Source organism: Eubalaena glacialis, chromosome 17 (genome assembly GCF_028564815.1).
Source record: "Eubalaena glacialis isolate mEubGla1 chromosome 17, mEubGla1.1.hap2.+ XY, whole genome shotgun sequence".
NCBI classification, from domain to species: Eukaryota; Metazoa; Chordata; class Mammalia; order Artiodactyla; family Balaenidae; genus Eubalaena; species Eubalaena glacialis.
This window is the reverse complement of record NC_083732.1, coordinates 73,188,103-73,205,269: the sequence shown is the minus strand read 5'-3', so window position 1 is coordinate 73,205,269 and position 17,167 is coordinate 73,188,103. Positions and strand designations below refer to the sequence as shown.

The 17,167-nt window shown below is 45.5% G+C and overlaps 1 protein-coding gene across 1 annotated transcript in view; it reads left to right on the top strand.

The window, feature by feature from the left end:
* Positions 1-2,806: 2,806 nt before the first annotated feature.
* The window catches only part of FBXO32 (F-box protein 32), a 29,061-nt gene continuing 14,700 nt past the window's right edge, over positions 2,807-17,167 (top strand). The window contains exons 1-4 of the mRNA XM_061172281.1: positions 2,807-3,218; positions 9,062-9,174; positions 10,032-10,081; positions 11,251-11,343. Coding sequence (XP_061028264.1) covers positions 3,103-3,218; positions 9,062-9,174; positions 10,032-10,081; positions 11,251-11,343 — 372 coding nt within the window. The 5' untranslated portion in view covers positions 2,807-3,102. The remainder of the gene's footprint in view (positions 3,219-9,061; positions 9,175-10,031; positions 10,082-11,250; positions 11,344-17,167) is intronic.

Genomic DNA, 17,167 nt, shown 5'->3' with positions numbered 1-17,167 from the left:
TTACCATATGATCCAGCAATCCCACTCCTGGCAATATATCCAAAACAATGAAAACACTAATTTGAAAAGGTACATGCACACCAATGTTCATAGCAGCACTATTTACGATAGCCAAGATATGGAAGCAACCCAAGTGTCCATCAGCAGACAAATGGATAAAGAAGATGTGATACACACACACACACACACACAAATGGAATGTTACTCAGCCATAAAAAAGAATAAAATTCTGCCATTTGCAGAAAGGTGGATAGACCTAGAAAGTAGTATGCTTAGTGAAATAAGTCAAAGACAAATATTTTACGTTATCACTTATATGTGAAATCTAAAAAATAAAAATGAATATACAGTATACAGCAAAACAGAAACAGACTCAGAGAACAAAATAATAGATATTAGTGGGGAGGGAGGGGCCAAGATATGGGTAGGGGATTAAGAGACAGAAACTACTATATACAAAATAGATATGCAACAAGGATATATTGTACAGCACAGGGAATTACAGCCATTATTTTATAATAACTTTAAATGGAGTATAATCTATAAAAACACTGAATCACTACACTGAAACTAATATAATATTGTAAGTCAACAATACTTCAATTTTAAAAAAAGAATCAGGGAGTTACATATTACTAAGAGGCCATGGGCCATGTGAGTGCACTACGCTACCAAAGAGGAAAGAACTGGTAACAATAATCCTATTTAACACACTTTCTAAACAATCCTGAAAGGTAGGCATTTATAGGCTCTACTCTTTCTTGACAGCTGAGGAAATTGTGCCTCCAGAATTTGTCATTCATGCAGGTCAGACAGACAGTATGTTGCTCTAGCAGAAATAGAATTCAAATCTTCTGACTTCTATAGTTTCTACAGAGATGTAGTTTGCTGACATGTAACTAGCATGCATCTTTAATAATCACATCTCTTAATTATGCTCCCTTACAGGTATCAATTCTCTCCAACAAAGGCCAGACCCAACACTGTCTTATCTGTCAGCATGATCATGGTGACTATCATTTATTTGGGACCTTCTGCAGTGTTTTTATAAGATATTTTTACTATTACTATGCTAATAAATTATTTATGGTGGAAAACCTGAATAAGAAAACTCTGGCTACTTGAAAACAGACTTTACTAAAAACACCTCCTTTCCCCTCCAACATGTACCCTCCCAAGGCACACACAATTTCTTTGTCTACTCTGAGCCTTAAAGATTGCAGAGTCGGTGGGACAATGTTGATGGCTGCAGAGGAAGGGGTGTGGAAGAATCAAGGAATCAAGTGCAAGCTAATTTTTAAGCATGCAGATTTTACTCTGCTGTGACCACTCTTTGCAATCTAATTGACAAATGGAACAGACTGTAAAGCATCATAACTAGAAGTCATCAAGAACAAGAAGATACCCTGATGTCAGCAGCTTCCCGTATGTATTCACCTACTCATTGGACAAATAGTTATCTAAGGCCTACTCTAGGCCTTGCAAGGTGCTGGAGCTGGGATACTCCCAAAACAAGACTGTTGATCTCTCCTGGAGATTACATTCTGCAGAGAGTGGTAGCTTGTTACCAAAAAGCAAACAGGATAATTTCAGATTGTACTGTGGATTGTGAAGAAACTAGCCTTGTGACCCTGAGTAAGTCACTGGTGTGACCCTGAGTAAGTCACTGGTTTAACCCTTCTCAGGGGCCCTCGGTGCCCTCATCTGGAAAACCAGAGCTGCCACACTGGGCCCCCCTCCAGCACCACCACCACCACCCCCCCCCCCCCCCGCCCCGCCACCGCGGTTTCAAGGATTAGGTTAATAAACTCAGGTCTGTGAGGGCCTCGGACTCCCGGGCATCGCCTCCTCACTGTGGACTTTTACCGAACTTCCTTTAGTCCCCAGCAGTCGGGAGGAGGAGCATTCTGGGCCCCTCTCCCTAAACGCTCACCAAAACTAAAACAAAACTCCTGGCTTGATTATTTTCCCAGGACAGCCTAATAGCCCAGAGGATGCCGAACAGCAGGAAGGGGAAAGGGGCTTCGCGGTTCTTCGTAATAAAATCCCATTCCCCGGCGCCCTAGACCCGGGCCAGGCGCCAGCGCTGCTCGCTTAGGGTGCCCACAGTGGGGTGGAGGACTGTCCCTGCTCTCCACTCCCACAGCGCGGGGACTAGCTGCCGCCTGGCCTCCTTCTCCTCCCTTTGCCACCTCGGAGACAGGCCTGACAGCCGACTCTTTAACAGTCCTGGGGCAGGGTGAGGTGGGGGGGCTGTCCCCCCGCCCCATTCCCGCCTCGCGGTGGGTCCCCTCCTTCGCCCAAGAGCGGGTCTAGGCAGCGAGAGAGGCCAAGGAGGCTGCGCCCTCCTACCCGGCTCCGGGCCGCGCTGTGCCGGGCCCCGGCTCCTGCAGGGGTGCTCTGGATCGCGGGGCTCGATTGTGACAGCTCGCGGTTGGGAAGGGTGCCGTCCTTTCTTCCCACCCGCCGCCCCGCAGCGATCCAGACGCCACTCGGGCCTCCTCCTCCCTGCACCTCGCCAGGCCGGGAGCTGCAGGAGGACGGGGCGCAGTTTCCCGAGTGCCCGGCCTCGCTCTCGCGGCTGCAGAAGCTGCGCCCTGGGGGCGGGGTGGGAGCGCAGAAGGGCCAGAGGCGAAGGGGCAGTGGGAGCCCCTGCCCCGCGGCGCGGCTTCAAGTTTCCACCAGCGGGCGGTTGTGCAACAGCCAGAAGACCAGGAGCCGAGGGCGCCTCGGAAAACAAGCCGAGCCTATAAACAAAGCCACGTGGCCTCCGGGCTGGGGGGGCCGGGCTAAGAGCAGGCGCCTCTTCCGGCAACAAAGAGCCGCGGCCAGCGGCCCGGGATAAATACGGCGGCCGGGAGAGCAGCGCAGCACTCCAGCGAGCCCCGCGCGCCCGGCGACCCTCCACAGCGCCCCCCGCGAGCGCAGGTACCCCGCTCCGCACCCCCGATCCCGCAACCCTCCACTCGGGTTCCCTGCAGCCGCGCCCTCACCGGCCCCGGCACCCCGAGCATCCGCCCAGGGCGGCGCGTCCCCAAGGCCGCCGGGCCAGTCCCGTCCATCAGTCCGTCGCGTCCATCCGTCGCGTCCGTTGGCAGTGCCATGCCATTCCTCGGGCAGGACTGGCGGTCCCCCGGGCAGAGCTGGGTGAAGACGGCCGATGGCTGGAAGCGCTTCCTGGATGAGAAGAGCGGCAGCTTCGTGAGCGACCTCAGCAGGTGAGGGGATAGCCACTAATTTCAGCTGCGCAGAACTGACCCTGTTGGTCTCCGGGAGCGGGTCGGGTGACTGGGACGCAGGCCGGGCTGGAACAGGGTGAGGAGGGAGCCCCTGACCAGAAGGATGGAAGTGAATTGCCCGGGTTTCTGCAGAGGTCGCCAGAGCACGGGATTCGGGGTATTTGGTTTCTCTTATGGTTCAAGGTCAGAGTCTCCAAGTGGGCACGACCCTTTACAGAACCCCGTGTCCCTCTGAGAATCTGACGACAAACGCGGATCTAGTCCCCAAACGCTAAAGCTTAAACACACAACTTCAGGGGTCCCCTGCCTTAAAGGACACCGGTATCGCGCGGTTTGCGGGTCGGGGCGCCGGCGAGTGGGCTGCACAGCTTTCGCTCTGGGGTGGCGGGGCTCCGAGCACAAGTCTGGAGACGGGATTGCACACGGGTCCCGTCCGGAGCACCTCCAGGCTCTTCCCACGCACAGGCGACCACAGAGTGGGCAGAGAGGATGAGTAACCAGGAAGGGGCGGCCAGATGGTCCCTGGGGCACCAGCGCTTGCGGGCGGACTTGCGGAGCCATGGTAAGGACTCAGACACACAGCCGCGGAGGAGGGAAGGGAGGCGGGGCATGGATCCCACAAGCCTTCTACTTCTGGAAGGACGGCGTCTTTGCACCTGTTTTCTCCGTGGCCCTTTCGGTCAGTTTTCTGTGTATAGTGAGTGCGCCCCCATTTCAAGTGATGCCTATCACCTGCAGAAAACCCACCTGGCTTGGGTGAGCCTCTGGACTCAAGTTCCACCTGAGCTCTGTCAGTCTGGTGGAAAATCCGAGGTCCACCGTGCCTGATGCTCCGCTTGGTTAATAACACAGGGAAGCAGCGACTAATGAGTTAGGTGGTCTCGAGTCCGTCAGTCATGATCTCCACAGATGGCTTCCGGATCGCTGCCATTTGGCCCAGAGGGTATCAGTGCAGACCGCTTACCCTTGGGTGCCTTTATCCCGGGCCTTTGCTGAAAACCACTGCTCCACACCCCCAGCCCTTAAATTGACTTCAGTGGAGAGTTCTGTACCTGGGCCAGCTTCCCACTCAGATTTACCAGTGGTTGTTTGGCTGAGCCCCTGGCACTCACACGAAAACTATCAAGGAAAAATCGTTATTGCCACGTCCTGACCTCCAGAGCCCCACACCTGTTTGTGATTTGTAAAGCATCACCTTTTGTCTTCCAATGGGAAAAAAATATTTAATCTTGTGCGTCTGCCAGGAGAGACAAGAGCACATTGACCTTTATGTTAAAGACACTTTGAAGCAGTTCCTGGGGTGTTTGGGGAGCACTATAAAGAAATCTTATTTATGGAAAACCAGATAATTTACAGGAAAATAAAAAGACCAACTGCTGTCACTAGACTCCTTTAAGGGACTCTAGTTACCAATTAGGCCTAAATTATTCTCCCTAGACTAAAAGCTTATTTTTATTTTAGTAGAGTAGAAACTTCCTTCCTTCCTCCTCATTCCTAAGAAATGAGGATCTAATATTTTAGTGCTTTATTTTTGTGTAACAGTTTGGATTCTTTCTAGGGAGGTGCAGTCATGATCTGCTGAGCTGTGTCACAGTGGCCCACCCAGATACAACTGTAGGATGCTCCTCAGCAGGAAACAGACCATGGGGTTCAGCAGGAGAGGCTCAAAATGCAGAGCCTCTGGTTCGCATAAACATTCACACTGTATCTGCTCCAGGAGATAAGCGGGTATCACTCCTATTTCCAAGTAAATAGTGGTGCCTCTCCCTCCACAGACCTGGAGAAGTTTTACCTTACCACAAAAGTTTAACCCAGGCTGGAATCAGGTAGCTTCCCACCCCCTCTCCCCTTCTTGAATCGCCTTTCTTTCCTCCATTTTCACGCTTTCTGAGCTAGAACTGTCACCACCACCATCATCACAAACGGTGATCAATATAGTGACCACCTGTGGCTCTTTGATGAGTCATTTGAGGAATCATTTGGTAGCTCCTAGCAAAGCAGCTGGCTGTTTGTTTGCAGAGTGTTTTTTTCCCCCAGCAATTGTAAACAATTCCTTCCCTACTTAGCATGAGAAGTCTGCCAACTTCTTAAAAGCAGTTGGCCTTCTGAGACCTGGGTTTGTAGTCTCGAATATCCCCACTGTTTTCAGTCTTGGTGATGTTTCCCTGTGATGTCAGGTTTGGGCTGAGCGCCTGCCTACTCAGGTGAAGTTGAATACCTCCCCTGTTAGGAGCAAAGAAGGCAGGCCCTTTTGAAAGGGAGGGAGCTGGTGGATGTAAAACAGAGGCCTGCAGGGGCCTCATGCACTTACTCTGATTCCACCTACCATTCTGTGAGCTGCCTGAACAGGAGAGAGGGATGAGGGTGCACTTGGTGTAGTGCAGCCTGGGGACAGTGTTTTTGTGTTGACCACAGTTTGTCTGCCCAGCGTACCTTCTCTGGACTCTGCTGGCCATTCTCTCTGTGGTCCAGGGCCCTGTCCTCTTCCAGCAGCAGAATGTTACAAAACCCCATCACAGCTAAGTGCCCTGAACTGAGATCATGGGAGGATTTCAGATAAGCTTCAAGCAGGGCCCCTTGCGAAAAAGTTGAAACTACATGAGATGGAAGAGGAATGGCAAGTGTTACATTCGAGGAAAGAGTTCGGCATGAATTGGAGTGATCCAAGAATGCTTCAAGGAAGTGATGGTTGAGCCACCTCGCATGCAGTCTTCCTCACCAACAACCTCCAATCCCGCCCCAGCCCACCTCCAGGATGAGTAATCTCAGCTCCCTGAGCCTGGGCCACTCTTCTGCAAGCCTGCAGTTGAAAACTCCAATGTTGCTTTCCAGTACAGCTAAGGCTGAACCAGGAAGCAGGAAGTTTACTTCAGTGCCCTGGATGAGTTAGTGCATAAGCAAATAAAAACAATAGTTAAGATTTTATGAGTGCTTACTGTGTGCAAGGCACTGTTCTAAGAGCTACATACACTAGGCTGTTTGTTTTGCCAGAACAATCTGGTTACTAGCCATGTGAGCTTGACAAATTGGGTATGTATTGGAGCAAATTAGCATAGAACTCATTGGCCTTAATCTACAACTAAGCCCTTTGGGGTAGGCCACAGCTTTCTTAAATGGCCTGTTATTACAAATGAAATGAGAAATAGGGCTTTTTTTTTTTTCCTTCCCTCCCTTTATCTCTGCTGCCAAATGGGCTTATTTTGAAATCTTTCACTTTTTCTAAAGTTGTCTTTAAGTATCTTCGTATGTGTGTGATGACAGTACACGGCTGGACGAGGTCTTTTTTCTTATTCTAGGCCTGTGCCTATAAAAATCAAGGTTAGTAAGAACTGACTATAATATAGCAACTTTCTGGTTATTATTGAATTTAATGAAGAAAGCAGCCTCTTTAAATGGTTTTGCTTATTTGAAAAAAAAAAAATGTGGTTCCTAAATGGTGGTGGCTTTTCTTGTTCAAAATTTCAGTTGTAATTTTCCACTGGCTTTGCATTTCCTTGAAATGGACATAATTGAACTCTCAAAATAGCCTCTAACTGAAATATATTATTGCTTAAAGGAAAACATATAAGCAGGCAACACAAATAAACCCCATAGCCCTTCCTTCCAGGCCCTACCTCTGAAGTCCAAAACCTATTGTCTAAGTGAAAAGTGCAGGGTTTCTCTTCGGTTAAAGCTTTTCTACGTTCTCCAGTGGGAGAGCATCATCAATTATGTCAAATTCTTCTTAAACTAGCTTTGGAAATGAGTCACTTGGGCTTAAAGCAGGTTATTGTTGTTTCTGTGAGGAAAGCAAGTGCTCAAATTCCTTTGAGGAATGTTTTCAATTAGAAAAGAATAAGATGAAATATAAATATTTAACATTGCTAAGGAATGGTCACAATCTATGGCCCAAGCTCCGAAAACGTTCTGCTAAACCTTAAATGTGTGATAGAGAATAAGGCAGCTTCATTTTATGGTTCTCTCTATGTGGAACTCAGGCTGTAGGCTTTTGTTCATGGTGCATGTGCGAGTTTCCTTTAAAAATAAGGCTTCGTGTGGTATTTTTACACAAAATGGCCTATCTTTGTTTTCTAAAGCTGTTCTCAGCTTTGGTACATCATGGACCAATCAAGTGACTTTCCATCGTTCTCCCTTCTCCTCAGCATTGATTGAAATTTCTTAAATTAGCTCTAAGGGCTCAGAGTTCTGCTCTCCCTTTCTTCTGCCCCTTTTCCTGCTGACCTTGGTGCAAGTCAACTGATTGGTCGGTGGTTTTGTGCCTCTATAGCTGTGCAGGCAGACAAACACACTCACGTGTGACACAAAGCTGGACCCAAAACATTCACCCTGGGCTCACTTAAGAAAGTGCCTCTACGAGAGCGCATTTCTGCAGTAATCGCTCCTGAAACCTAAAAATATCCTGTTTCCCTCAATGAAAAGGAGAAGGCTAATGATATTAGGAAACTCAGTAAATGGTATTAAGCATGGCCTTCTGAGGCAAGATTAACAAATGACTGATTATCTATCAAGCCTATCCCTATGGGTCCAGAAACACTGAGTATATTGTTGGTAATGTCACGTGTAAGCATGTTAGCAAGATACTTATTGTACTTATTGAAGTGCTACTGGAGAGACCATTGTAGCAACAGGATACTGGAAACTGTCTCAACCCCTCTTTTTTCTTTTACATAATATCCATACAATGGAGAAGTGCAGGTGTACCTCATCTTATCCAACAGATGTAGGTCCAAAAAAGATATAAATTAAATCATATTTTAAATTCAGCAGAAGAACTCAGAAAATTAAAGGCCTCTAATATATGGCTGATGTAAGGGGAAACAAACCCTAATTGATGTTTTACTGGTTGGCATTATAAATCCTGCCTGGCGCATGCCCACGGGGGTTGGGGGGATCGGGGAACCTATCTTCTCATTGTACCTCAGTATTTCTCCTGCATTCCTTCTGTGGAAGCTCTTCAGAGATTTACTCTGAAATCCCATTGCATAATAGAATAGAACTCAGTCAGCCCCCCAAATGACAGCTCAGCTCAGCTTACTGAAGGAAATATGCCCCTGACCCAAGTTGAACTGCACATCTTTAGTGACCTGTGAATTGGCCAGTTCTGTCTTTTCAGCTCTTATAAATGTATGAGTTGTAAATACAGCTTGTTTCATTTAGGACTCAAGGTCTTCACCTCACAGCATGATGCCTAGTGTTAGTCAAGGAATTATATAAAACCTAAACAACTAGTACTGTACACTAAACATCTCCTAGAAATACAGTCTGTCAGTCAGATTTTTGTAAATGTTTTAAAGACACAAGGGGAGCATGCTAGTTAAAAGCAGCTTGGGTACACTGTAAATAGGTGAATTGTATGGTATGTGAATTATATCTCCATAAAGCGGTTTTTTTGAAAAGCAGCTTGGGGTGGATGTTTTTGCAAAATGCAAGTATTGTGTATTATAGTGATACCAGTAACCATTCCTCTCCCTCCCTCCCTCCCTCCCTCCCCATCCATTCATCATTTTTGCTTAAAATAATGTTGTTGTACCCTGCACGGCTCCTAAAGAGTGCAGGGCTGTGTGTCAAATACAATGGCGGACACTGTTGGGAATTCAAAAGAAGCAGAAGCCCCCGTCCCTGCCTTCCACAGAGATGTGACACTATTTCATCCCCGAAGAGGGAAGACTGGGCCCATAGAGACTTCTTTTGAGTGGTTATTTCATTGTTTTGTTTGAGGAGCATGTATGTTTGTGTTTTATAACACAGTAAGCTATTTATAGAAACAGCTCATGTTAAAGTCTAGTTGTTAGAGCTCATCCCCTCTTGTCTGTTATTCCTAGTTACTGCAGCAAGGAAGTATACAATAAGGAGAATCTTTTCAACAGCCTGAACTATGATGTTGCAGCCAAGAAGAGAAAGAAGGACATGCTGAATAGCAAAACCAAAACTCAATGTAAGCCGTTTGTTGTGAACTTGAGAAGAAAGCTGTTTGAATATCATTATGATTGGGTTTTGGCAGGGGAACAAATCACACCTCACATGTTTGGCATCCGCTTTCATGTTGACTGTGTCATTCACAGAGGTTACCCGGATCTTTGCACTCAGAAACCTGGCTGTGCATTTTATGAGTGAGATTAATGTATTCTTTACAGTCGTGTTTATAAGTCAGTTGCTAGTTGGGGTGTTTTTTCCCTGCTTGTCACTTATATTTGACATAGTTAATTTAGTTACTATTCAGTGGTATGGTCAGCTGAACCAGTTCTAGTGTGTGCTTTCGTTTGGAACTGTGTTTTGAGGCTTTGAACATAGATTTGTTTCTCCCTCTTCCCTTGTATAAATACTAGTAACATTTCTAGATGCTGGATGTAAATATGAACAGAGAGTATAAAGTTCTATTAATAAGCAGGAATTACAGATCTTTAGTTTATTCCATCTGTACTGCATGGTTTCTTCATATTATCTGTTTTATTTCTACTTTTTATGGCCTTGTTTAACTTGTAAGCTTGGCATTTAACACAAACTCGTACTTGGGTATTAGATTTTTTTCTTTAATTTGGAGCTTTGGTATAATCAATCTGAGTATCAAAGACTTGAAGTGCTTCTGACAAAGTAAATTACAACTCCAGTATTTATACACTGCAGAAGTTAGGCATTTGCCTCCCCTTAGATTGTCAGTAGAGTCTTTGTACTTTTTTGTCAAAACTTTTTTATACTTTGGAATAAATGAAAACAAAACAAGTTTAAAATCTTGGGCATGTTATAAATTTTAAAGCTGTGGGGTTTTGGGTTGTTTTTATTTTGTCTTTGTAGATTTCCACCAAGAAAAATGGATCTATGTTCACAAAGGAAGTACTAAAGAGGTGAGCACCCATCAGTTTATTAAGGAGTATGCTTAGCTTTATGCCTCCCCTGACAGGGTAGGGGCGAGACTGGGAAACTACTTCACATCATGACTGTCTTCTTGGATGTGGGTGGTGGAGGCCTGCAGCCCACTACCTAGCCAGGCATCAGAGTTTGGGGCTACAGAGAGAGATGCAAAAGTCACTAGGTGGGCTCCCCAATCATTCAGTGAGATGATGTATGTAGAAATGCTTTATAAAGATTAATATTCCCATCTCAAACACACTATTATAAAGCTCTAGCCTTTCCCTCAGGACAGTGCCTCCCTTTTGTTCTAAGACCTCTTTTAGACTTCAACTCAATTCATTTTAGCCCTGGAAGGGTTAATCACTAAATACAGGAGAAGTTTTCGTGCTCACCCAGTGTGAGGCTGCATGAGCTAGATGCAGAAGAGAACAAGACACTGTAATATCTAAATTTGCATGGCACTTTATAAAACCCTTTTATGTACATTTTCCCGCTGCACAGGCATTTGCTCAGATAACTAGGATACAGGCAGTATGACAGATTGATAGAATTTCTATTGCTGTCAGGGACCTTGGAGAACATCTAGTTCGCTCTGTGACTTGAGGCCCTGAGAGGGCCAGGGATACACCCGAGACCACCCAGGTACTAGGAGCAGAGCTGGGACTGAGTCAGGGCTCTCTACACCCAGTGCCTTGTGTGTTCACAGAGGAAAGACCAAAACTTCTTTGGCTTCCTCATGAAGCCTTAAAAACGCTTCTGATGATCACAGAGAGAAAAGCACTAGAGATGTGGCAGACAGAGTTGACACACATGGGGCTAATTCTTCCCCCAGGAGTATGTTACAGTGACCAAGACACATCACATACCCAGCTCCCAACCTTTCCTTGACAGGCAAGTACAAGTGCGTGCAGAGAAAAAGGGCCCAAATGGTACACGTCACGACTTTAGTCACTGACTAAAGCAGCTGTTGGCTGTACTACCCATCTTTGTGGCTCATGGTGGGGCAGGGCGCCAGGGGCCCAGGGGCCCAGAAAGGGCTGATCATGGCACAGGAAAGCAGCAGATGGCCATAGGTTACCTAACACAGCCACCAAGCTTGTCAGCAGGGTCCAGGCAGATTTTTCTGGAAAATGACCTCTGCACCCCCTGTTTTCACATTCAGCGCCATGGATATTGCACTTTGGGGGAAGCCTTCAACAGGCTGGACTTCTCAACTGCCATTCTGGATTCCAGAAGATTTAACTACGTTGTACGGGTAAGTCTCTGTAGATTATCCAGACTCTCAAGTTGAATTGTCTTTTCAGGTTGTCTTGAAGTAGTTCCCCGCCCCACCAAAAAAAAAAAAAAAAAAAAAAAACTTTTTAGGACCCTGGGGATTTTAAGGAAAGCAGAAAATGGATTCTTCAACTCCCCCCTCCCCCGATGTACTGCAGGTTCCTATATGGATACTGAGAGCCACATAGGATGGATCCATCCATATGGATGTCCCTGAGACTGGCCCCCGCAGACAGGGGCCGCCGTAATACCTCACATGGGCCACAGTGCAGGCAGCACAGGCTCTGGCAGTAAGATCAGCAACAGAGAATTCAGCAGAAAGCAAGTTGTAAAGCACCTTGGCTTGTTTTAAAAACTCTGTGCACCTGTGATTGTTCTCACTGTTCTTCTTGCCCGGCTTTAGCTGACTCTAGGTGACCCTAAGCCATTCTTGGTTTAAGCCTCAAAACTGGATGAGTTCAAAGCACCCCAGAACTACTTCCTCGTGACCCCCTTCCCCCACCCGCATGTAGTAACAATATTCAGTCCCAGGTTCACTTAAAGCTTGAAACTACCTGTTTGGCTCAGTTGCTTCCCATTTTAAACGCTATGTTGAAAAAAAATAATTTTTTAATGAGCTTTAGCAAAATATTAATGATGAAGGTAGTAAAGCAAGGAAGTCAAACCATGACCTTCAAGTCACTGATTCTTTTTAGTTGGTTGGTGGTTGTTTTTCCCTCTAAGCTCCCTTGTGTGTTTTTGTCAGTGGTTCCACCTGGGGGGTAGCAGCTGTTTGGGTTTTAGGATCAGAAGTAGGAGGGAATTTACCCGCTGTGGGTGTTAGTTGGTTGGGTTTTTATTTTCTTTTTCCTGGGTTGTGCTTCTCGGTGCCATGTCATTGAGTCAGATGATTGCGAAGGCTCAGCCAGAGCGATGACATTCAAGCCCCCTTGAGGCCTGGATCATTCACCTGTCATCTGGGCAGATGCAGGGCTGGCCGTCCCAACTGACCTGATAAAAAACCCAGGCCTCTTGTAGGTTAGAAGCTCTGAGCTGAGCCCGTGACCAGACCTGTCTAGTCTTCAGCTGAGCCCTTATTCCAGTCCAAAAGGGATGAAAATAAGAGACCTTCTTGATGAGATGTTCATGTTATTTCATCAAGACTCTGCCGCTTCTGGGAGGTCACTGTGCCCAGCAACCCAGTGCAGGCTGTTTGGAGTCAAGCCCGGGAAGATCTGGAAACTTGTTGCTAAGACTATGAATAGTTTCCATCCTCTAGGTGTTAGAGGAAGACACCCAGATCTGATGTCTTGATTCCAAACTGATCAGCATTTGGTCAGTTTTAAGACGGTTCTCCTTCCTACCTGTTCTCCTTCTCACAAGAAATAAAGCAAAGGAACAAGGATTCAAATAGTGAAAATGTTTCATGCAATTATGTGCACTAACACCTTTTAGCCTTCCATTAACCCTGTAAAGTGTAGGTACTTTTATCATCTCTGTATACATAAACAGAGGTACAGTGAGGTAAAAATGACCTGTCCAAGGTCACGAAGCTACAGAAGGGAAGAAATCCAGATCTGAAACCCGGGCAGTCTAAAGTCCACACTCTTTAGCTGCTACAATGAGTTCCATATAAGCAGAGGATTGAAAGTAAAATGGCCTGAGGTCAGATCCCAGCTCCACGGCTTTCATGCTGTTTCAGCCTCTCCAACACTCACGTTCCCGGGTGTAAGATGGACTTAGAATAACCTAACTTCACAGGGTATCTGTGAAACTCAGTAACATATATGGAAATACTCTGCAGACCAGAATATGTTATTCAAAGTCACCTACTAATACTTATTATTACCTACTTATCAAAATTGTTGTTTATTCTCCCTAAAAAGTCTTTTCAGTTTGGTTGATAAAAAATGTTTTTCTACTTAAAAAAAGAAAAATTACCTGGGGAATCATGCCCTTTGCCCTTGATTAAAACTCAGCATAGAGGACTTGTGTCTGACAGTATCTGATTGTAAAATACATTCTGAGCACATTCTCCTAACCTTTAAGTTAAAGAAACTACTGAATGCTTTCAGTTATTAGGTTCAGAAAGAGGGGGGATATTTCCATTTTGGAAAGAACAATCTTTCTTTCCCCTTCACTGTTAAGAGTCCTCTGTAATTTGAGAAACGTCATTTTTATAAGAGCTTAAAACATTTTAATGATAGGCACCACGTTTTGAGGGTTTTCTTCTAAGGAACTTAAGACACTTCTCAAATATTCTTCTTATCCTTAAACCAACTTTGCAAAGTAGCTTGCCAGTATGTTATCCTCATCTTACTACTTCAGCTTAATGGTTTTTTAATACTACAATGATTCCTCAGTCCCAGTAAGAAACCGAACCAACTTTGAAGCCTTAAAATCTGTTTAGCCTCTTTAAAGACAAAGTACATTTTTTAAAAAGGCGTCATGTTCATGCTAGCTGTCAGTGTTAATAAAAGAGACATGTAGAGGGAATAAAAGGGATAGCCAACACTCCTATCTCAATGTTATGCTGTTTTATCAGCATGAAAATTTTGTGGAACTTTTGGAATCAAAATCTGAATATAAATTGGAGAGGTTTTTATACAGCATTTGTACATTTTTTTAATTGGCTTCAGGCTACACTCATTACCTCTACCTGCTTCTCTACACACCTCCAATGGCTTAAACATAGTTTTAACTGGGTTTTAAAGATGATCTTAAATCTTTAAAAGCAGTAACTTATGAAAGGCCATTTTTAAAAAGTGGGTTTACACCATGCCTCAAGACCAGCACATTTTGGAAAGTCCCCTGGGGAGCCAGCGAGGATTCCAGGGGCTGGGCCAGTGGTGGGGTTAGAACCGTAACCACAAGAAAGCAAGTGCTGACTAACCCACCCAGGGCACAGACAGGCCAGCGGAGAGAGTGGGTCTCCAGTAAACACATTAGAATCACATCTGCACAGCAGAATCACCTGTGAAGCTTGTTCCTCTAAGGAAGCCCACCTCTAGAGCATCCGAGTTCATTAGCTGAAGGTGATGCCCAGGCACTGCTACTTAAATTTATCCACCAGGTGATCCCAGTGTGTTTTCAAGTTTGTAAACCAGCTCAGAAACTACTTGGGAGCCCAAATGTTGTATTTTGCATAATGAGTTTTTAAACAAGACACACCGAGGCACAAGTGCAAGAGACGGCTTTAACGCTTTAATGCCAGAATGCTCTTTGATCTGGTCCTCCCAGCTCTCTCTATGGGATAAGAATGTGGCCAAGTACATGGTAACTGTAGATGCTGTCTTCAGACCAGGAAGAACCTTGAATAGCCGTTTCCTGACCTGAATGAAGTGACCCCTGTGTGCATCAGATCAGGAAGGACAAACAGAAGTTTGCAACCCCACTCTCTCTGTCCCTCTGCAGCAAAGAAGAACATCCACAACCTAAACCAGTGCACATTTTAATTTTTTTCTGCATTACCACCCTAAGTCCATTTGAATGTTTCCAGCAAGTTACTGAATTCCTACCGCCCCTAAAAGTCTTTTCCAAAAACATGTTTTAGTTTAAGTTGACTGGTGGTTTGGCAAATGAAAGGCTGAAATATGGCACGATGACTCAAATTCAAACCCAATGCCTTAAATTAAGGGCGTGCTGTTGCCAAGCCCCTGATGGGTTGTGATGTGTATGGGCAGCCTGGCCCCTTCACCAGGTCCCTCTGCCGCAGTGACCTTGGATTAATTTGGTGCTGCACAGCTTTCCTCTGATGGAATGCGGCCCCTGCCACCTGGGTCTTAAAACTGGTGGGTATCTTTTTCCATTGAGACTAAGAAGCTGGGGTGGAGGGAAGGCGGCCAGCCATTCCAATGGCAACAAAATCAAAAGAACAGGGCGCAAGCCCATTTGAAAGTGATTGGCAGAAATGGTTGGGAATTGTGAGAATTCACCGTGGGGTATTAACAGTGAGGGCCCTGAGCAGGTCCCTGAAATGAACGCTGATTAGGCTGCTAGTGATTTTACCGAAGAAATGCTGCAGCTCTTGGAATTCCGAGCCTTCTCAGTCACACTTAGCCTTTAGGCAAGCAGCAGATCCTGCAATTTCTGGGTGCCCACAGAAGTGGGGGACACTCACAGACCTTGAGGGTAAGACCACAGGATTGGGGGAGTGCTTGCAGAAGTAGGGGGTACCCAAAAAAATGGAGGAAGGCTGAGAGACCAGAATAGTGGTATTTTCAACCATGGACACCTGACAGTACATTAATAATTTAAGCATGTATTCTCAATTTATGTATATTCATAAATTCATTTGTAAATCATATACCTATTAAAAGGTGCTGATAATGGTACCTACCCCATCGTGTTGCTATAGAATTAAACTGAGTTGAAACACATGAAATGCTTTTAGACAGTGCCTGGTATATGGTGAGCATCAGTTGTTGCTGTAACTATTGTCATCTTTAGGGTCCTAATTACAGGAATTAGAAAATATATGAAAATAGAAATTAAAGATGAAATAAAATATAGAGATTGATTATTTTACCACTTTTCTACCTGATTTTCTTTCCCATCTGACTTCAGAGACCAGAAGATCAAAAATGTGCCCATTTTGTATAAATTTTTTTCTTGAGGATTCAGAATTTAAATATATCCCACCATGAGCCCAGAAATATGTTTTATACTAAAACTCTACCTTGTTTCTAGGCTAAGTTAGGTGCTTATCATACAGGGGATATGCTAAATTGGATAGGTGAGCTGCGTTTTAATTGCCAGTTCAGCAGACTTTTTTCCCATCCAAGGAGGGATGTTCCTGAGAGCATGTGACATTGCTCTAAGTTGCTCTGGTTGAGGGTGAGACAGAGGTTTAAGTATCTGTGAGCTAGGATCCGAAGGCCCCTCGAGTCTTCTAAAGGAAGGGCTTTCCAAAGGCAAGGAGGTGACAACGTCCTCTGCTAGGTCCCCATACATCAATATTGCTTCAGGTGAATGTTTTCAAATCCCTAAGCAGGTGTTTTCTATATTAAGTCCATACCATATACCTAGTGTTGCCACAGTCACTTGAGAATCAACTAAGACCTGGCCTCTGCTGGCCAGGAGTTTCTGGGCTACTCTGGGAGACAAGGTACAAGGTACTGCAGTAGCAAACTGGGTTTGGTCCTGTCTAGGAGAACGGAAGAAGCAGCACTGGAGGCAGCTTCTTGGAAGAGGTAGAACCTGAGATTCTCCTTCCTTGAAGGATGGCCAGGATTTGGCCAGGTGGAGAGGCAGGTAGAAGGCTTTGCAGGGACAAATGGCGTGAGCAGAAACCTGCAGCTGGAAAGAACAGAAGTGGAGGGGAGTGATGGTGGGCCAGGGGCCAAGGGCAATGTGACATCCAACCTTGTAGAAGTGTAGGGTGGGGGTAAGGAGGCTAGAGCAGACAGGGAGCCCAATTTAACCAGCCTCACTGAGGCAGACAGAGCTGCTCAGATCAATGCGACAGGGAATACGGCATCATTCTAAGTTCAGAATTTTCTGGAATGGATGGAAGACAGAGAGGCAAGTTGTTCTCGGCTAAGAATACAATTAATTTGTGTAAACTTGGCCCTCAGTTAGAGGGATGTTTCACTTGCAAATAATATTTACCCAATCTTGACATGCCTGGAGATTATTAATGTAGCAGAAATGTTCCCTCTTTCAACCTGTCAGTGTTCAGGCTCAAAGTCAGGACAAAACTTTCCAGGTTTTAATCTGTGTTATCCATTGAGTAAATAAGGGTCTTGGAAGTACGTGGCACTCAGTGCAGGCAGAGGCACTGCCTGATGTAACCAAAGGTTTATTGCAAAAGACATAATTTTCCT